Below are 21574 nucleotides of genomic sequence, written 5' to 3'. Positions count from 1 at the left end.
GTGTGACAATGGGGTGAGCTGTGAGGGTGTGATGATGGAGTGGGCTGTGAGGGTGTGATGATGGGGTGGACTGTGAGGGTGTGATGATGGGGTGGGCTGTGAGGGTGTGATGATGGGGTGAGCTGTGAGGGTCTGATGATGGGGTGGGCTGTGAGGGGTGATGATGGGGTGGGCTGTGAGGGTGTGATGATGGGGTGAGCTGTGAGGGTCTGATGATGGGGTGAGCTGTGAGGAGTGAGGATGGGGTGGACTGTGAGGGTGTGATGATGGGGTGAGCTGTGAGGGTGTGACGATGGGGTGGGCTGTGAGGGTGTGATGATGGGGTGGGCTGTGAGGGTGTGATGATGGGGTGGGCTGTGAGGGTATGATGATGGGGTGGGCTGTGAGGGGTGATGATGGGGTGAGCTGTGAGGGTGTGATGATGGGGTGAGCTGTGAGGGTGTGATGATGGGGTGGGCTGTGAGGGTGTGATGATGGGGTGCGCTGTGAGGGGTGATGATGGGGTGGGCTGTGAGGGTCTGATGATGGGGTGAGCTGTGAGGTTCTGATGATGGGGTGAGCTGTGAGGGTGTGATGATGGGGTAGGCTGATAGTGGTGATGATGGGGTGAGCTGTGAGGGGTGATGATGGGGTGAGCTGTGAGGGTGTGACGATGGGGTGAGCTGTGAGGGTCTGATGATGGGGTGAGCTGTGAGGAGTGAGATTGGGGTGGACTGTGAGGGTGTGACGATGGGGTGAGCTGTGAGGGTGTGACGATGGGGTGAGCTGTGAGGGTGTGATGATGGGGTGGGCTGTGAGGGTGTGATGATGGGGGTGAGCTGTGAGGGTGTGATGATGGGGTGGGCTGTGAGGGTGTGATGATGGGGTGGACTGTGAGGGGTGATGATGGGGTGAGCTGTGAGGGTGTGATGATGGGGTGGACTGTGAGGGGTGATGATGGGGTGAGCTGTGAGGGTGTGATGATGGGGTGGACTGTGAGGGTGTGATGATGGGGTGAGCTGTGAGGGTTTGATGATGGGGGTGAGCTGTGAGGGTGTGATGATGGGGTGGGCTGTGAGGGGTGATGATGGGGTGAGCTGTGAGGGTGTGATGATGGGGTGAGCTGTGAGGGTGTGATGATGGGGTGGGCTGTGAGGGTGTGATGATGGGGTGGGCTGTGAGGGTGTGATGATGGGGTGGGCTGTGAGGGTGTGATGATGGGGTGGACTGTGAGGGGTGATGATGGGGTGAGCTGTGAGGGTGTGATGATGGGGTGGACTGTGAGGGGTGATGATGGGGTGAGCTGTGAGGGTGTGATGATGGGGTGGACTGTGAGGGGTGATGATGGGGTGAGCTGTGAGGGTGTGATGATGGGGTGGGCTGTGAGGGTGTGATGATGGGGGTGAGCTGTGAGGGTGTGATGATGGGGTGGGCTGTGAGGGTGTGATGATGGGGTGGACTGTGAGGGGTGATGATGGGGTGAGCTGTGAGGGTGTGATGATGGGGTGGACTGTGAGGGGTGATGATGGGGTGAGCTGTGAGGGTGTGATGATGGGGTGGACTGTGAGGGTGTGATGATGGGGTGAGCTGTGAGGGTGTGATGATGGGGTGGACTGTGAGGGGTGATGATGGGGTGAGCTGTGAGGGTGTGATGATGGGGTGGACTGTGAGGGGTGATGATGGGGTGAGCTGTGAGGGGTGATGATGGGGTGTGCTGTGAGAGTGTGATGATGGGGTGAGCTGTGAGGGTGTGATGATGGGGTGGGCTGTGAGGGTGTGATGATGGGGTGGGCTGTGAGGGTGTGATGATGGGGTGGACTGTGAGGGGTGATGATGGGGTGGACTGTGAGGGGTGATGATGGGGTGGACTGTGAGGGGTGATGATGGGGTGGACTGTGAGGGGTGATGATGGGGTGGACTGTGAGGGGTGATGATGGGGTGGGCTGTGAGGGTGTGACGATGGGGTGAGCTGTGAGGAGTGATGATGGGGTGAGCTGTGAGGAGTGAGGATGGGGTGGACTGTGAGGGTGTGACGATGGGGTGAGCTGTGAGGGTGTGACGATGGGGTGGGCTGTGAGGGTGTGACGATGGGGTGGGCTGTGAGGGTGTGACGATGGGGTAGGCTGATAGGGGTGATGATGGGGTGAGCTGTGAGGGTGTGATGATGGGGTGGGCTGTGAGGGGTGATGATGGGGTGGGCTGTGAGGGGTGATGATGGGGTGAGCTGTGAGGGTGTGACGATGGGGTGAGCTGTGAGGGTGTGACGATGGGGTGAGTTGTGAGGGTGTGACGATGGGGTGGACTGTGAGGGTGTGACGATGGGGTGGACTGTGAGGGTGTGACGATGGGGTGGGCTGTGAGGGTGTGACGATGGGGTGAGCTGTGAGGGTGTGACGATGGGGTGAGCTGTGAGGGTGTGACGATGGGGTGAGCTGTGAGGGTGTGACGATGGGGTAGGCTGATAGGGGTGACGATGGGGTGAGCTGTGAGGGTGTGACGATGGGGTGGGCTGTGAGGGTGTGACGATGGGGTGAGTTGTGAGGGTGTGACGATGGGGTGGACTGTGAGGGTGTGACGATGGGGTAGGCTGATAGGGGTGATGATGGGGTGAGCTGTGAGGGTGTGATGATGGGGTGAGTTGTGAGGGTGTGATGATGGGGTGGACTGTGAGGGTGTGATGATGGGGTGGACTGTGAGGGTGTGACAATGGGGTAGGCTGATAGGGGTGATGATGGGGTGAGCTGTGAGGGTGTGATGATGGGGTGAGCTGTGAGGAGTGAGGATAGGGTGGACTGTGAGGGTGTGACGATGGGGTGAGCTGTGAGGGTGTGATGATGGGGTAGGCTGATAGGGGTGATGATGGGGTGAGCTGTGAGGGTGTGATGATGGGGTGAGCTGTGAGGGGTGATGATGGGGTGGGCTGTGAGGGTGTGACGATGGGGTAGGCTGATAGGGGTGATGATGGGGTGAGCTGTGAGGTGTGATGATGGGGTGAGCTCTGAGGGGTGATGATGGGGTGAGCTGTGAGGGTTTGATGATCGGGTGAGCTGTGAGGGTGTGACGATGGGTGAGCTGTGAGGGTGTGATGATGGGGTGGACTGTGAGGGGTGATGATGGGGGTGAGCTGTGAGGGTGTGATGATGGGGTGAGCTGTGAGGGTGTGATGATGGGGGTGAGCTGTGAGGGTGTGACGATGGGGTGAGCTGTGAGGGTGTGATGATGGGGTGGACTGTGAGGGGTGATGATGGGGTGAGCTGTGAGGGTGTGATGATGAGGTGAGCTGTGAGGGTGTGATGATGGGGGTGAGCTGTGAGGGTGTGATGATGGGGTGAGCTGTGAGGGTGTGACAATGGGGTGAGCTGTGAGGGTGTGATGATGGAGTGGGCTTTGAGGGTGTGATGATGGGGTGGACTGTGAGGGTGTGATGATGGGGTGGGCTGTGAGGGTGTGATGATGGGGTGAGCTGTGAGGGTCTGATGATGGGGTGGGCTGTGAGGGGTGATGATGGGGTGGGCTGTGAGGGTGTGATGATGGGGTGAGCTGTGAGGGTCTGATGATGGGGTGAGCTGTGAGGAGTGAGGATGGGGTGGACTGTGAGGGTGTGATGATGGGGTGAGCTGTGAGGGTGTGACGATGGGGTGGGCTGTGAGGGTGTGATGATGGGGTGGGCTGTGAGGGTGTGATGATGGGGTGGGCTGTGAGGGTATGATGATGGGGTGGGCTGTGAGGGGTGATGATGGGGTGAGCTGTGAGGGTGTGATGATGGGGTGAGCTGTGAGGGTGTGATGATGGGGTGGGCTGTGAGGGTGTGATGATGGGGTGCGCTGTGAGGGGTGATGATGGGGTGGGCTGTGAGGGTCTGATGATGGGGTGAGCTGTGAGGTTCTGATGATGGGGTGAGCTGTGAGGGTGTGATGATGGGGTAGGCTGATAGTGGTGATGATGGGGTGAGCTGTGAGGGGTGATGATGGGGTGAGCTGTGAGGGTGTGACGATGGGGTGAGCTGTGAGGGTCTGATGATGGGGTGAGCTGTGAGGAGTGAGATTGGGGTGGACTGTGAGGGTGTGACGATGGGGTGAGCTGTGAGGGTGTGACGATGGGGTGAGCTGTGAGGGTGTGACGATGGGGTAGGCTGATAGGGGTGATGATGGGGTGAGCTGTGAGGGTGTGATGATGGGGTGGGCTGTGAGGGTGTGACGATGGGGTAGGCTGATAGGGGTGATGATGGGGTGAGCTGTGAGGGTGTGATGATGGGGTGGGCTTTGAGGGTGTGACGATGGGGTAGGCTGATAGGGGTGATGATGGGGTGAGCTGTGAGGGTGTGATGATGGCGTGAGCTGTGAGGGTGTGATGATGGGGTGGGCTGTGAGGGTGTGACGATGGGATGGACTGTGAGGGTGTGATGATGGGGTGAGCTGTGAGGGTGTGACGATGGGGTGGACTGTGAGGGGTGATGATGGAGGTGCGCTGTGAGGGTGTGATGATGGGGTGAGCTGTGAGGGTGTGATGATGGGGTGAGCTGTGAGGGATGATGATGGGGTGGACTGTGAGGGTGTAATGATGGGGTGAGCTGTGAGGGTGTGATGATGGCGTGAGCTGTGAGGGTGTGATGATGGGGTGGGCTGTGAGGGTGTGATGATGGGTTGGGCTGTGAGGGTGTGATGATGGGGGTGAGCTGTGAGGGTGTGATGATGGGGTGAGCTGTGAGGGTGTGATGATGGGGTGGACTGTGAGGGGTGATGATGGGGGTGCGCTGTGAGGGTGTGATGATGGGGTGAGCTGTGAGGGTGTGATGATGGGGTGAGCTGTGAGGGGTGATGATGGGGTGGACTGTGAGGGTGTAATGATGGGGTGAGCTGTGAGGGTGTGATGATGGGGTGAGCTGTGAGGGTGTGATGATGGGGTGGACTGTGAGGGTGTGATGATGGGGTGAGCTGTGCGGGTGTGATGATGGGGTGGGCTGTGAGGGAAGTACCAGGTGTTAGCCTGCTTTCACAGTGCTAAAAAGAAATACCTGAGGTTGGGTGATTTATAAAGAAAAGAGGTTGAATTGGCTCACAGTTCTGTAGGCTTCATAGGAAACGTGGTGCCTGCATCTGCCCGGCGTCTTCACTCCTGATGGAAGGTGAAGCAAGGGCAGCACATCACATGGCAATAGCAGGAGCAAGAGACGGAAGGAGGCCGGGCACGGTGGCTCACGCCTGTAATCCCAGCACTTTGGGAGGCCAAGGTGGGCGGATCACCTGAGGCCAGGAGTTCAAGACCTGCCTGGCCAACATGGCAATACCCCGTCTTTACTAAAAAAAAAAAAAAAAAAAAAATGCAAAAATTAGTTGGACGTGGTAGTGTGTGCCTGTAATCCCAGTCTTACAGGAGGCTGAGGCAGGAGAATTGCTTGAACCAAGGAGACAGAGGTTGCAGTGAGCCATGATCGCGCCGTGCACTCCAGCATGAGCGACAGAGTTAGACTCCATCTCAAAAGAAAAAAAAAAGTCAGGAGTTGCCACACACCTTTAAAGAAGCAGCTCTCACATGAACTCACTCATCAGCAAGGGGATGGTGTGAGGCCATGTATGAGAGATCCACCCCGTGATCCAAACACCTCCCACCAGGCCCCACCTCCAACACTGGGGATCACATCTCAACATGACACTTGGAGGGGACAAATGTTCAAACCATATCGGGGGGCTTCCGTCTGAAAAAGACTGAAAATGAGGGAGCCCTCAAAGGCTTGTGTCAGAGCAGGGGAGGGGTGCCCGTGGCTGGCTGCCAGCTGGGTACCGATTCACCACACAGTGGGGTCTGCCTCCCAGGCTGTGTGTAAGAACCACTGTGGGTTGTAACCTATTCCCCTAGAAACAAAGCCCTACAGTGAGCCCATGAGGGACCACCGAGCCCTTGCACTTGTCTGACCCACAGCAGAGGGACCTGGTGGCAGTTACGTATCTCTGCAAGCATCAGCCCCTTCTGCTGAGTTGCTGTAATGGAGGAAACTTGCCACCTGCTTGCAAGGTGCAGCCTTGCTGAGTCACGCACAGGGCCCTGGGCACAGTTGTCTGAAGTTAAACCCTTCATGGTAACCAGTCAGCTGGTTCTCAGATAATTAAATATAGCAATCCAGGGAGAACTTCGAATTAAACAGTGATAATCACTTTCATTTGTCAAATGCCCTGGATTTCAGGGCATGCTGATCATGCCCACAGCTGTGCAACTGGACCCCCTGCAGGCAGCCCCACCGCAAACCTCTCTTTGGGCAGTGGAGGCAGCAGGCGGGCAGCCACACCGCAAACCTCTCTTTGGGCAGTGGAGGACAGGAGTTTCCTGGGTACTTGTTCCCAGGTGAGGGGCAGCTTTCGGCCCTGCAGAGGCTGACAGTGCTGAGGCTGACACACCGGGTCTTGGAGAAGCACCCCCGAGGAAGAGCGTCAATGTGGACGCCTCCCAAAGGAAGCAAGGCCTTGATCCGATTGGTTCTGCGGGGTCTCTCCCCACTTGGACAGCCTGAGCTGAGAACCACAGGCATCCTCCAGGCCCCAGAATGCTGGTGGACGCCACGGCCATCCGCTGCTGCTGTGCCAGGCAGCTCCGAGGGAGCATGTGGCCAGACGGGCTGCATTGGAACATGCAGGTCAGGACGCAGGCCTGCTGGGTTGGCAACTGCAGGTGGAAGCCGAGGCCCGACGCTGAGAACAATGCACGATAAGTTCCCTAAGAGAGGGGCCGGGGCCCGACGCTGAGAACAATGCACGATAAGTTCCCTAAGAGAGGGGCCGGGGCCCGACGCTGAGAACAACGCACGATAAGTTCCCTAAGAGAGGGGCCGGACACCCTCAAGACATAGTGAGAGGACCCAGGAAGAGCCAGCCTGGACAACTTGGAAGAAAAAGAGGCCTCTGTGGAGTGCTTGCCAGCGGGGGAGACAAACTCCTCATGTCCTGGCCCTGCCTCCACTTGCCCCCAGGCTCAGCGGGGGCAGAGACTCCCAGGGGCGCAGCTTGAAGGGGCACGCCTTCTGCCAATGCGCATGCTGCATCCAGGCTGGAGCATGAAAGCATCAGTCTTCTGCATCCCACTCCTGAACAGGCAGGAGGCTGATGGGAGTGGCCTCTGCAAGGGAGCAGGGACAGAGAGCTGCATCCGGCATTCCTGTCCTTCCAGAATGTGGCAGGGCAAAGCGGCCATGGTGTTTGGGGGAAAAGTAGGTACCATAGATGGTTGCAGAACCAGAAGCATCTTAAAAGCCACTCTGCCCAAAGCTGGTGCTGCCCACGAGGACCCGCTGCTGGGCACGGTAATCCTGACGGAAAGCAGGAGCTACACAGGGTCTCCCAGGGAGAGCCGTCTGCACTGGCCTAACGGGGACGGGAGCATCACCCATCTCCCTGAGCAGCATGGTGATGGATTATTTCCCCAGACCTCCAGAGGAGAGCCCAGCCTGGCCACCACCTTGCCCTGAACCTCGTGAGACCCTAGGTGGAGAGCCCAGCTGCACCTGCCTGGACTTCTGCCCGCATAACGGGGAGCCGCTGAGTGGGTGTTATTTTAAGCTGCTGAGTGTGTGGCAACCTGGTTAGAGCAATGGAAAACCGAGGCCCCTGCCATCCTGCTGAGCTCGGTGAGGTTGTATTTGAAGAAGCAAGCAAGCCGTAACCTCCTGGCTGTCCACCGCAGCCCACTCCTTACCACAGTTCTTCATTGATGAAGCAGCCCTCAGCCATGGCCTGGGGGCACTGGGCCCCTGGGTCCTCCAGACCACTGACATCTCTTTAAATGACTCAGCTCGGCCCTGGTTCTCGTCTCACCAGTGGCATTGTCTGTAAGAGAAATCAGAGGGTCTGTGGGGAAAGTCATAACCTGTACTGGGGCATCAGGGTTTGGTGGCTGGGCCACCAGAATGTGCAAGGGCAGGTGTGGGGAGGGGGCAGCATGATGGGGGCAGACCCATGGGGCTTCCCACAAGTGCACAACCCCCTCTGGCAAGTCCTGTAACCCCGTCCTTTCCTCTGGGGCGGCCTGGATGGGAATATTAGAAAGGCTCGTGGGTTCAAGTTTGCCTGTGGGGTTTACACATTTACAATCACAGACCAAGGGCTTGAGCTCTAGGCTCAGCATCCTCAGACACACTAGGAATAAAACCCACCTCCCACCCAGGCTGAAGCGATGCTGCACCTGGGGCTCCAGAGCAGCGGAGTCCGTGGTGAGACCAGACCCCATCAGAGGGCTGCTCTGCAAAGAGCCCCATGAGGAGGCCTGGTGTCTGAGCATGGGAGGCTTCACACAGCAGGGAGGGGACATCTATATAAAGCAAAGAACTGCCCCCCAGGGAGGCCCAGGCATGAGCACAACAAAGCTCCAAGCCCTGCCTATGGGGCCTGTTCCACCCTTAACTGGCAACAATGGGGAGGTGGGCAGCTGATGCGAGCACTGTGGAGACCGAGTCACCGGGCTCTGGACTCAGGACAGGCAGCAGCATAGCCGGGGTGCACTCACGGCCCCAGGATGGGAAACGTGCTGCTTCAAGCACTCGGCCCGCATCGGCAAGTGCTTTCTGTAGAGGGCATAATGGTCAGTCGTTCAGGCTTTTGGGGCCACACTGCCTCTGTCACAGCTACTCAGCTCAGCCACTGCTACACAAAAGATTGTCAATGAATGAGTGACTGTGGTCCCGGATAAATGCTGGATGTGGCCCTTGGGCTGTAGTGCACCAACCGTCCCCTGAGGTCACGTTTACCCTGCGTTAGAAATAGCCCTGGCCGGGGTCCCTCTCTGCGCAGGCTGGGCCAGGACCGTCCGAGAGGGGCAGGAATTGTGGGGCATCTCTCCCACTCCCCGAGGGTAAGCAGGCATGGCCACATATAGGTGACAGCAGCCTTCTGGTCAGCTCGAGTCAGGTGTGTCACATCCCTGGGTGGAGTCTGGCCTGGACCCCAAGCCTACAGCCATCGCAGCCCGGCAGCCGCTGGAGAGAGAAGACTGACACAGCTCTGGGAGCCGTGTTGTGGGGTGGGGGCTGGGTGCCAGGGCCCAGGAGGGTGTCCAGGTGAGCTGCAGGAAGCCTCGGAGGCCTGGCCCCTGATCCTGGACTTGCTCCTGCCAACTGGCCATGGCTGTCTCTGCCCTCCCAGGGCAATAGTGAGGTCAGACAGGAGAAAAGACATGCAGACACTCAGCCCCTGTGTCAGGGAATGGTGGGCGACACAGCCTCTCCACAGAGGACCGAGGCTGAGGGGGTGGGAAGGAGGTGCAGGGAGGTGAGGGTTCTGGGAAGGGAGCCCGGAGTGGTGGAGCCTCTTCCCCAGACTTCAGCAGGAACGGTATCTTCCCACAGGTGTGACGAGAACTGCTTGAGCTGTGCAGGCTCCAGCAGGAACTGTAGCAGGTGTAAGACGGGCTTCACACAGCTGGGGACCTCCTGCATCACCAACCACACGTGCAGCAACGGTGAGCAGCAGCAGGGTTACCCTGGGGCTGCCTGTGGAGGAGCTCAGCTGGCCAGCTCGTGCTCCAAAGAGAAAAGCAAAGCCACACAGGCATGGCGGCTCCACAGACAGGCGTTCGTGCCCCTGATCCGATTGACTGTCTGGGATTCCTCTAGCTGATATGGAAGACAGCTGCCCTGTCTCCCAACTTCCCTCTAGGCCTCTCACACATCGATCAGAGAGGCATCCCAGCCACTGCTGATCTGTTTATTGAGTGACTCCTAAAAATGATTTTGTCCTTGTGCTGGTCCCACTGCCATGCCATAGGCCGCCGGTGGCCCGGATGTGACGACATACCATAAAAGAAGCCTGACCTGGGGGGTCAAAGGCAGGAAGCCTGGAGGGTCTCTGCCTCAGGACGAGGGGAACAGAGCCCAGAGTAGAGCACACGCTCAGCAGCAGCAATCCCAGCTCCGCAGGGATCCAGCATGGACCTGCATCTGTGCTGCAGGAGAGCCCTGGCTCTGCAGTGGGATGGGGGACAAGGACAAGTTGTAAAAACAGAAACTTAAAAGGGCACCAAAGCTAAGTGCCCAGTTTGGGAATTCCAGGCACCAAGGAGGGTTGGCAGGACTCGAGCCTGGAGGTGCAGTGCAGGAGCTATTATAGACACACGGGCAGGGAAGGGGGCTCTGGCCCAGCAAGCAGCAGGGTGGAGCCACATTCTGACAGCCAGGAGAGGAAGGCTGTCTGCTCCAGTGTCCAGGGTCAGGGCAGGTGGTCCTTGGGTATGAAGCTGGCACTGGCCCTGTCCTGGCAGAGCATGGAGCTTGTGGAGGGCCCTGGGATGCCTCCTTGCCTTGTTACTGGTTATTGTTTTTGGGGGGTGGCAGGAGGGTTGTCTAATTATGTCCCTTCAAAGGCCCAGAAACTCCTTTAGGAAGTCACCTGCCCAGGTTATGTATCTAGCCCAAAAAAGTGTGGTTGCCACTGGAGGGCCTCCCAGGTCCACGGATGATGCATCCTCAAAGGCCTCTTCCCCTTGTCGCAGCGGCGTCCTCAGCAAGTCCTGTCCACGGCGGCTCCCTTCCCCACATCCCCACTCCTCCCCGTCCGCCCCCTCCACCCTGGAAGCAGCTTCCATTCCCTCCTGCCTCCAGGCCTGTCCTCCGGCCTCCCCTACAGTCTTCCTCCTAAGCTCCACTGCCAGTAGTTGTCCAGAAAGACAGGTGCACATGTGCCCCACAGGCCCAGGCTGGGTGTTCTCCCGAGATCCCTCCCACACCACCCCCACATCCCGCTCATGAATCCCCTTGTCACTGAGACTCAGCAAGAGCCCCATATACCAGTGCCCTCCCGCCACACAGGGCTCCCAGAGTCAAGTGCATTGCAGGAGAGGGGCTTCAAGGGCTGCCATCCTGCTGCCCACCTCTGTCTGTGTCCCTCTTGCCCAGGGCACCACTGATGCCCAGCATATGTGGAATGATTGAAACAATATTTTTTTATTTTTATTTATTTATTTATTTTTGAGACAGAGTTTTGTTCTTCTTGCCCAGGCTGGAGTGCAGTGGCATGATCTCAGCTCACTGCAACCTCCGCCTCCCGGGTTCAGGTGGTTCTCCTGCTTTAGCCTCCCGAGTAGCTTGGATTACAGGCGCCCACCACCATGCCCAGCTAATTTTTATATTATTAGTGGAGACGGGGTTTCATCATGTTGGTTAGACTGGTCTCAAGCTCCTGACCTCAGGTGATCCACCCGCCTCAGCCTCCCAAAGTGCTGGGATTACAGGCATGAGGCACCGCGCCCGGCCTTGAAACAATCTTTACAGGCACCGAAGACTGACCTTTCCCTCTTTTGCCTTTCCTGATGCGGGGCCCCAGCTGACGAGACATTCTGCGAGATGGTGAAGTCCAACCGGCTGTGCGAACGGAAGCTCTTCATTCAGTTCTGCTGCCGCACGTGCCTCCTGGCCGGGTAAGGGTGTCTAGCTGCCCACAGAGGGCAGGCACTCCCATCCATCCATCCGTCCACCTTCCTCCAGACTGTCGGCCAGAGTCTGTTTCAGGAGCGGCGCCCTGCACCTGACAGCTTTCTCTCGCCAGGAGCAGCATCTCTGGGCACCCAAGCCAGGTGGGTGGTGGCTCTTAAGGAGGTGTTCCTACAATGGTGACATCCTCTCAAATGCTGCTTGTTGGCTCCAGTCTTCTGACAAACTGTAACAGGAACAAAATGAATTCTGGGAATCCACAGCTCTGGCTTTGGAGCAGCTTCTGGGACCATAAGTTTACTGAATCTTCAAGACCAAAGCAGAAAAGAAAGGCGCTTGGCATCACACATCACTCTTCTCCCCGTGCTCTTCTGCGGCTGTGTAGTAAATCTCCCCGGCCCAGCTGGCAAACCCTGGGCCATCCTCACATGTGACAAAGGGCCAGCAGTCTACCTGCTCATTGCCTGCCACTGAGCAGTCTGGGCACGGTTTGGTCAGACTATAAATAAGATAGGTTTGAGGGCATAAAATGTATGACCACTGGGGCCGGAGTATCTATTTCTACATAGTCAGCTACTTCTGAAACTGCAGCAGTGGCTTAGAAAGTCCAATTCCAAAGCCAGACCAGAAGATTCTATCCCCGCAGCATTCTCCTTTGAGCAAGCCGAGCTCTCCTTGTTACCGTGTTCTGTCTGTGTCTTCAGGAGTCTCATGGCCTGAACGACCACCTCGACCTGATGCAGAGCCTTCTGAGGAGGGGCAACAGGAGGCATTCTGTGGCCAGCCAAAAGGTACCCCGATGGCCAAGCAATTCCTCTGAACAAAATGTAAAGCCAGCCATGCATTGTTAATCATCCATCACTTCCCATTTTATGGAATTGCTTTTAAAATACATTTGGCCTCTGCCCTTCAGAAGACTCGTTTTTAAGGTGGAAGCTCCTGTGTCTGTGTATATTACGAGCCTACATGACACAGTTGGATTTATTCTGCCAAACCTGTGTAGGCATTTTATAAGCTACATGTTCTAATTTTTACTGATGTTAATTATTTTGACAAATATTTCATATATTTTCATTGAAATGCACAGATCTGCTTGATCAATTCCCTTGAATAGGGAAGTAACATTTGCCTTAAATTTTTTCGACCTCATCTTTCTCCATATTGTCCCGCTCCCCTGTTTGACGACAGTGCATTTGCCTTGTCACCTGTGAGCTGGAGAGAACCCAGATGTTGTTTATTGAATCTACAACTCTGAAAGAGAAATCAATGAAGCAAGTACAATGTTAACCCTAAATTAATAAAAGAGTTAACATCCCATGGCACAGGAGCCTGTATTTCTTTCCACGGCACACAAAATGAAACATGAGTGCTGACCAAGTGTTAAGTGGACGTTACTTTAACTGTGGTTTCAGATCTGTTTGATGTCATTACGTGGAAGGTCTTCTTTTGAGCTTTAGCAAATGTTGATGTAAGGAAGCAATGGAGGAAATCCCAGATCCCAACCCCAGAATGTCATTGGGCAAAGAGACCCTCTTCAGACCACGTTAGCCTCACTGGGAGGAGGTTCTAGAGCCTCTCCAGATGTAGGGGCCCCTTCCATCTGTCACGGGGGAGCTCCCCACAGCCCAGACTGCCAGCCTCTTCACCGGTTGCTGCCAAGTGTGAGTGAATTAGGTTACAGCTCGTCTTCTACGCAGTGGCTGAAATCCCTGAACCCATGGCTTATGCACTCCTTGGGATGTTTACCATGGCCTCTCTGTGAGGTCAGAAGCTTGTACTTGCTAGGAATCCTTTGGCTGCAAGTAAAGGAAACGCACCAACTAGAAATGACTTAGGTGAAAACACGAGTGGGTGAGGGGCGTTGTTCTGAGAATCCAGAGTGGATTCAGAATTTCAGGGGCGGGTGCAGCAGAGCCTTGGGAAAGCTGGAGCCGGCGTTAAATGTCACCTGGACCCTCTCTGTGCGGCAGCACTGCCCTTCTCTCCATGGCCGCCTTCTCCAGTTGATGGGACAAATGACAAGACCTCCAGCATCTTCCAGGTAAAACTGGTACAAATCCAACCCCTCAAGCCAACTTTCTGGGTCTGTTTCTTGGCTCTTCTTTTCCCAGGGACAGGACTTGGTCAGCCTGCCTTACATGGGTACTCTCCCTGTGTCATCAGCTGTGGCTACAAGGACAGGCTTGTGCAGCAGAATGTGGCTGCAGGGAGCTCTGAGCAGAGGAGGGGAGCAGTGTGCAGCTCTCAGAAGGCAGGGCAGGCCACACAGCCCAACAGCTGGCCACCACAAGCACCAATTGACCAGCTCTGAGCAGAGGAGGGGAGCAGTGTGCAGCTCTCAGAAGGCAGGGCAGGCCACACAGCCCAACAGCTGGCCACCACAAGCACCAATTGACCAGCTCTGAGCAGAGGAGGGGAGCAGTGTGCAGCTCTCAGAAGGCAGGGCAGGCCACACAGCCCAACAGCTGGCCACCACAAGCACCAATTGACCAGAGTTGTGCGTGTGAGGCAGTGAAGGAATAAGTGTGTTTGGGATGAACATTCAACCCCTTGCCCCGCCCATGAGACCGACATTGAATTAAAACCAGCAACTTGTTAAGTACTGCTGGTGCAAGGCAGCTTTTTAGACCCTAGAGCCCGGATATCAGTAAATCCGAGCTCTTTGCCCACTCAGAGCTTACAGTCTACCATGTTTGCAGCTGAATCAGAAATAAACTCCTGGCCAGGCATGGTGGCTCACACCTGTAATCCCAACATTTTGGGAGGCCGAGGCAGGCGGATCACCTGAGGTCAGGAGTTCGAGACCAGCCTGGCCAACACAGTGAAACCCCATCTCTACTAAAAATACAAAAATTAGCCATGCGTGGTGGTGACACCTGTAATCCCAGCTACTCGGGAGGCTGAGGCAGGAGAATCGCTTGAACCCAGGAGGCGAAGCTGCAGTGAGCCAAGATTGCACCACTGTACTCCAGCCTGGGCAACAAGAGCGAAGCTGCGTCTCAAAAAAAAAAAAAAAAAAGGGAAGAAACTCCCTTTGTCTCCCAAAGGGAGATACAACTACAGGAAAGCCAACCAGGCAGCCTCGTCGAGTGGCTAAGCCAGGCAAGCCCAGCTTGGGGCTGACAAGTCGGGTGGGGAGTTGAGAAGTTGTTCACAAAGTCCTAATGACTAAACTCCACCTTGTTGAAAGAGACCAACTACATATAATGTCTGCTCACAAATGTTCCGACCTTGAGGTTAAAATTGTCTGGACTCTGGCAGGATATGTGTATGGATTTTAAGTGACAGGATCATGGATCACCTCCTCTAAACCTGTCATTTCCCAGACAAGGACACTGAGGCCCACAGAAGTGAGTGCCTTGCCTTGGGCTGCACATTGGCAAAGTTGCTCCCCACCGGGCCCAGGGAAGGAGGCTGGCTGGCTGCAGGAGGGGCGTCGTTCTGCAGCTGCCCAAATGCAGCCATGATGCATTTGTTTTAAACTAGCTTTATTTTCAGGGGGTGATGTTTACCTGACCTTATCCCCAAATTCTTTGGCACCTCACAGTGGACCCCATGTGTACATCCCCATCCCTCCCAGGCCACTACTGACTTCGTATCCTGTGACTCTTCAAAGGACTGGTGAGAATTGCACTTTGTACAGAAGACACACCTGAAATGGGAGGGGGGTGGACAGAACTTAAAAAAGTAAAAGGGCCAGCCACAGTGGCTCACACCTGTAATCCTAGCATTCTGAGAGGTTAGAAGCAAGAGGATGGCTTGAGCCCAGGCATTTGCAGCCAGCCTGAGAAATATAGCGAGACCCTGTCTCAATCAATCAATCAAAAATGACAGAGATAGATAGATAGATAGATGATAGATTGATAGATGATAGATAGATAGATAGATAAATAGATAGCAACATGGTCTAAATGAGTCCAGGAGTGGAGTGTCCTTGAACTTGGGGAGACCACCCTCCACTGCATTTGCATTATTGATACTATGGCTGGAGAGGGCCTTTTGCCTAAAAGCTTGGAGTATGTTGGGGCCCCCGAGAGCAGGTGAGGGCCAGAGGTTCAGATCAGAGGATGGAAAGAGGAGGTGGAGAATAGGAAAGAAAAACATTTTAATAAGAACAAGCAGGGGTGATGGAAAGTATACACCAAGGCCATTCTCTAGCATCTTAAGGTTCTGCCCAGCCAGCTGGGAGGCCACTGGGCACTGGCTGCTGGGGGGAAAGGAAGAATCTGCTCCCCTACCCCAGCCTTCACTGTTGCTTTCCTCGCACGAACCCCAGACTCTATCCTTCCTGGTTGGCTGTTTAAGTCCTTTCCTGACACCCCAGGCTTTGTGGCTTATCTGAGCACAGAACAGCATCCTTAGATGGTACAGCACTGAGCACCCACCTTAGATCCTAGGATTCAGTCGCACCATCCAAAGCCCCTCACCACTACAGACCAGCCACACTAAGGGTGACCAGATATCTTAGCCTCCCTTTTGAAACAACAGGAACCAAAGTGCCCAGGGCAGAGAACATCCTGTTGCCAAAATAGTGGTTCTCAACCAGGGATGACTTTTGTCTTCCAGGGGACATTTGGCAACGTCTGGAGACATTTTGGGTTGTCACAACTGGAAGGATGTACTCACATCCAGTGGGTGGAGGCCAGGAATACTGCTAAGCACCCTGCAATGCACAGCAGCCCCCATGACAAAGAACTGTCCAGACCAAAATGTCAATAGTGCCGAGGTTGAGAAATTCTGGCCAAAAGAAATGGAATCAAAAAAGAAAATTGTTTGCAACTTCATAGAGATACCCTCAATGAATAAAACCACATATGGTTTGACTTCTGTCCCTGTTCCTATGCTGAAGGGAAACTTGTACAACTTTCCCTTTTTAAAGTAAAGAGATACCACCCCACTCTTTTTTTTTTTTAAACACAGCAACAGAAGGGCCCCAAGTTAAAACCAGCTCTCCAGCCTAAGGACTCCACCTGGTGGTCCTCTCTGGAATTAAATGAAGTTTAGGTTTTCTTTTGTTTAATTTTTTCATTATTTAGTTATTTTGTTTAACATTTTTAGTTATTTTGTTTAAATTTTTAGTCATTTTGTTTAACTTTTAAGTTATTTTATTTCTTAGTTATTTTAACTTGTTATTTTAATTTTTTTAGTTATTTTAACTTTTTAAAGTTATTTTAATTCTTTAGTTATTTTGTTTAACTTTTTTAGTTTTTTTAGTTAAACAAAAGTTGCAGTGACCGGGGCAGGTGTGATGGCTCAGGCCTGTAATCCCAGCACTTTGGGAGGCCGAGGCAGGGACAGGGGGCAGGGGAAATCACTTCTTAGGTCAGGAGCTCAAGACCAGCCTGGCAAACATGACAAAACCCCGTCTCTACTAAAAATATGAAAATCAGCCAGGCATGGTGGCGAGCGCCTGTAATCCCAGCTACTTGAGAGGCTGAGGCACGAGAATCACTTGAACCTCATGTTATTCCTCATGAGGCGGAGGTTGCAGTGAGCTGAGATTCCGCCACTGTACTCCAGCCTGGGCAACAGAGCGAGACTCCATCTCAGAAAACAAAAAAGTTCCAAGTACAATACAAAGAAATTCCCTCCCAATTTGAGAGTAAGTTGCTGATATACCCTATGACCCCCCCGCCAATACTTCAGTGGGTATTTCCTATGAACAACGACATTCTCCGGCACAGCCATCAGACTCAGGAAATTAACATCGGTATGTTATTACCATCAACCCTCTGACTGAATTCTAGTTCTGCCAGTTGTCCCAATAAAGTTCTTAGCAAAATGGTCTGGTTTAGAAACACACTTTTCACTTAGTCATCATGTCTCTTTAATGTTCTTCCATCTGGAACAGTTCCTCAGTCTCCTTGCCTCATGATCTGGAAGCTTTTAAAGACTATAGGCCAGTTATTTGTAGGCTGTCCTTCGCTGTGCACTTGTCTGAGGGTTCCTCACGTTTTGAGTCAAGTCATGCATCTTTGACAGGAATCTCACAGGCTGATTCTGTGTTCTGTCTGCATTCTAGCAGGGAGTACACGATCTGTTCCATTATTGGTGATGTTAACGATCATTGGTTAGAGTTTCTTTCTGGGCTATGAACTGATGCCTGCCAAAGCATATCCACTACCACCGCTGTTCAACATTGTGCTAAAGATCCCAGCCAGTGTAACAGGGCAAAAAATACAGAACCAGTATAATAATTGGAAAGGAGGAAATAAAACTATCTTTTTTTTTTTTTTTTTTTTGAGACCGAGTCTCACTCTGTTGCCCAGGCTGGAGTGCAATGGCATGATCTTCACTCACTGCAACCTCCGCCTCCCTGATTCAAGTGATTCTCGTGCCTCAGCCTCCCAAGTAGCTGGGATTACAGGTACGTGCCACCACACCCGGCTAATTTTTGTATTTTTAGTAGAGGCGGGGTTTCACCATGTTGGCCAGGCTGGTCTCAAACTCCTGACCTCAGGTGACCCACCCACCTCAGCCTCCCATAGTGCTGGGATGACAGGCATGAGCCACCACGCCCAGCCAACTATCATTATTCTCAAATAGCATGGTTATGTATGTAGAAAATTCACAAGAATGGTTACAGATAAACTTATAATAAGTAAATTTCACAAGATCGCTGGATGTAACGCCAATATACAAAAATGTGCTGTATTTAAATATATCAAACTAATGATTAGAAAATGGAGTTTTTAAACAAAAGGTACTATTTACAGTAGCATCAAAAACTATCAAATATCTAGACAATCTATCAAATATCTAGACAATCTAGTAAAGGATATACAAGGCCTCGACACAAAATCTGCAAGATGCTACTGAAATTAAAGAGTACCTCAATAAATGTAGGGTTATAATATGCCCATTGATTGGAATACTTAATATTGTAAAGATATTAATTCTCTCCAAATTCATCTACAGATCCAACACAATACAAATCAAATCATGGGTGCTTTTTCACATATAAGATATATCTATAATTTATGTTCACATGCAAAGGATTAGAATAATCAGATAACTACTAGATAATCTGAGAAAAAAATGGGAGCTTTTTTTGAGGGACAAATACCAAGTCTTTTTCTAAAGCTTGTATTCTGCAAGGATAGCTGAGTAAACCCATGGAAAAGAACAGCTAGTTCAGAAGCAGAGGCCCTCACATATTTGGACGCTTGATTTTTGAAAAGAGCTGCTCTGCAGAGCAGTGGGGGAGAAGATGGCCTTTTCAATAAATGGTGCTGGGTCCACCAAATATCCATATGGGGAAAAATATCTCTTCTTCCCTACCTTAGACTATGCACAAAAATCTAGGCCAGAGAGACTGCAGATCTACATGGACAAGGTGGAAGAAGAAAGCTTTTAGAAGAAAATATAATTTTGGAGTAGGCAAAAGTTTCTCACAGCATACTCGAAAACTATTAGCTGTATAGGGAAAGGTTCATAAATCAGACTGTATTAAAATGAAGAACCTCTGTTCATCAAAAGATACCATGAAGACAGTGAAAACCCAAGCTACAGGGGGAAGATACTCACTACAGACATAGCTCACAAGGTTCCTATTGAAAAAATATAAAGAGCTCCTACAAATCAGTTTAAAAATAAAGCCCAATAGAAAAATGGGCAAAACACCTGAGCAGACACTTCATTAAAGAGGTTATCCAAACAAACATAAATATATTTTTTAAAGTTCTCAATTGTGTTAGTAATTAGGGAAATACAGTTAAAACCACAATTTCATACCATTACCTATCTACCAGAATGGCTAAGATTAAAAAGACAATACTAAACGTTAGCAAGGAGTTTAAGTTGGCAACCACTTTGGAAAACTATGTCCTACCTAAGCTGAACATAAGTAAGCCCTATGACCCAGTAATTCCATCCCCGGGTGTATATCAGTATATGTGTTCACATAAAGATATATACTATTGAGTTTGTAGGTACACTATTTATAATATAAAAGCACTATTTATAATATAAAAGAGTGAAAATTACCCAAATGTTCATCAAGAGCAGAATGGATAAGTAAATTGTAAAACATCCACAATGAAATACTATATTACAGTGAGAATAGATTAACTACATCTACACACAAACATAATGTTTAGCAAAAAATATGTAAGGTACTTCATTTGCATAAATACAAAACTAGGTAAAGCAAATCTATACAAGATGGCAGGATAATGGTTACCCTTGGGGCAAGGGTGGTGACTAGATGAAGACAGGAGGAGGGCTTCTGGAATGTGGCAATGTCCTGTTCTTACGAGGATGCTAGTTGGTTGGGTGTGTTCAGTTTGCATTCTTCTATATGTATATCATACTTCAATAAAAGTTCAAGGAGAATCATCTCCGGGTGGATTGTAGAACTAAATGTGAAAAGCAAAACAATCGTCTAGTAGACCACATAGGAAAATACGATGGGGGTAAGGGAAGATTTCCTAAGGCACATGCACATGCACACACCCCCAATCCACTAACCTAAAGAAAATAATTGAACTACATAAAACTTGGAAACTTCTCAGCCAGGCGAGGTGGCTCACGCCTGTAATCCCAGCACTGTGGGAGTCCGAGGCAGGTGGATCACTTGAGCTCAGGAGTTGGAGACCAGCCTGGGCCACATGTCAAAACCTTGTCTCTACAAAAAATACAAAAGTTAGCCAGGCCTGTTGACCTGTGCCTATAGTCCCGGCTATTTGGGAGGCTGAGGTGGGAGGATCTCTTGAGCCTGAGAGGTCAAGGCTGCAGTGAGTCCTGATGGCACCACTGCACTCCAGCCTAGGTGACAGAGTGAGACTCTGTCTAAAAAAAAAAAAAAAAAAAAAAAAAAAATCTAATCATCAACACCATTAAGAGTGAAAAGGCAAGCCACAGAGTGTGTTCATATCCCTAATATATAAAGAAATTCCACAAATCAATAAGAAAAAAGGCAGACAACTCCATAAGGAAAAAAAAATGAGCCAGGGACTCGAAAGAACACTTAACAAAGGAAGCTATCAGAATGGGCACCATACACATGAGAAGTTTCTCAGCTTCATTAGTTATTAGAGAAAAGCAAAGCAAAGCAGTAGTGCAATACCACCACACACCCATCAGAATAGCTGAAGTTACAGAGTTAAAAATGCCAACAAGGCTGAAGCTGGAAGCCATGAAAACCCTTACACACCGCTGGAGTGTGTATATTATTTCAGCCTCTTAGCATAACTGTTGGGCATTACTTATTGATGATAGATATCATACCCTATGTCCCAGCAGTTCCAGTCCAGGAGAAACTCATGCAAATGTGCATCAGATCCACGTACCAGAAAATTCATAGCAGCATTACTCAGAATAGCCCTAACTGAAAACAACTTTGATGTCTATCAACAGGAGAATAAGTAATTTATGGTGTAATACCTACAATGGAATTCTCTTCAGCAGCGAAAGCAAACAAACCATCTCTGTATGCAACCTGGATGGACTCCAGACATAATATAGACTCCATGAAACTAGGCCAAAAAAAGCATACTGCATGATTCTATTTATAGCAAAAGCAAGCAAACCGAATTTGTAGTGTTGAGTTCGCGGTTGCCTTTTGGGAAAGAGGGAGGCTTTCAGAATAGTGGTGTTTTGGATCCCGGTGTCGGCTACGCAGCTGTGTTCACTCTAGTCATTAATCACTCTGTAAATTCCTGATATGCACACTTTTATGTGTATCACATTTCATACATATGAATATTCAGAAGTCTAAAGGTCACAAGCTTAACCGCAAACCCTACCGTGCCCGAGGCCGGGCTGGACTTGCGGGGCGGTGGGGTTGTCCCGGCGACCTGCCCCAGGCGGGCCACCTAGCCCGGGATCTCACAGTGTAGCCCGGAGCCAAGGCCCAGGCCCGGGACGGGCACCTGAACTCCTGGACCCTTCACTGAACCCCACGGGTTCCCGCGACGGCTGGTGGAGGGAGGACAGTCACAGCTTCCCCTCCCACCTCGAGGTGCGCTAATGCATGAGAAAGTTCCCCTCGGGTGTTTCCACATTCGCCTTAACTTTTAAACACCAACGTCTGGAATCAGGGGTCCTCCAGACTCCGAACACACCCTAGGAAACAACCCAGAACTAGACACATCCCCTGTGCGCGCGCCACGACTTCCGGCAAGAACGCCCCCGGAGGCGTGGCTCTTCGATTGCTTCGGCCTGGCGGTCGAGCTGCGCGCGCACTCG

General features: G+C 52.1%; 1 protein-coding gene and 1 pseudogene across 4 annotated transcripts in view; both read left to right on the top strand.

Annotated features, from left to right (window-relative positions):
- PCSK6 (proprotein convertase subtilisin/kexin type 6) overlaps nt 1–17171 on the top strand; it is a 201793-nt gene extending 184622 nt beyond the window's left edge. For 3 of the 4 annotated variants that reach the window (XM_034939524.4, XM_034939521.4, XM_034939522.3), the window contains 2 exons: nt 9308–9420; nt 11280–17171. In XM_034939524.4, the coding sequence (XP_034795415.3) occupies nt 9308–9420; nt 11280–11377 (211 nt within the window). In that variant the 3' untranslated portion in view covers nt 11378–17171. The remainder of the gene's footprint in view (nt 1–9307; nt 9421–11279) is intronic. The other variant, XR_008621210.3, reaches the window with a different exon arrangement.
- Nucleotides 4844–9298, top strand: LOC117976127 (uncharacterized; annotated as a pseudogene).
- Nucleotides 17172–21574: the final 4403 nt, after the last annotated feature.

This window comes from Pan paniscus, chromosome 16, assembly GCF_029289425.2.
Source record: "Pan paniscus chromosome 16, NHGRI_mPanPan1-v2.0_pri, whole genome shotgun sequence".
Taxonomy (NCBI): Eukaryota; Metazoa; Chordata; class Mammalia; order Primates; family Hominidae; genus Pan; species Pan paniscus.
Note: the sequence above shows the minus strand (reverse complement) of the source record. Positions and strands in the feature narration are given on the sequence as shown.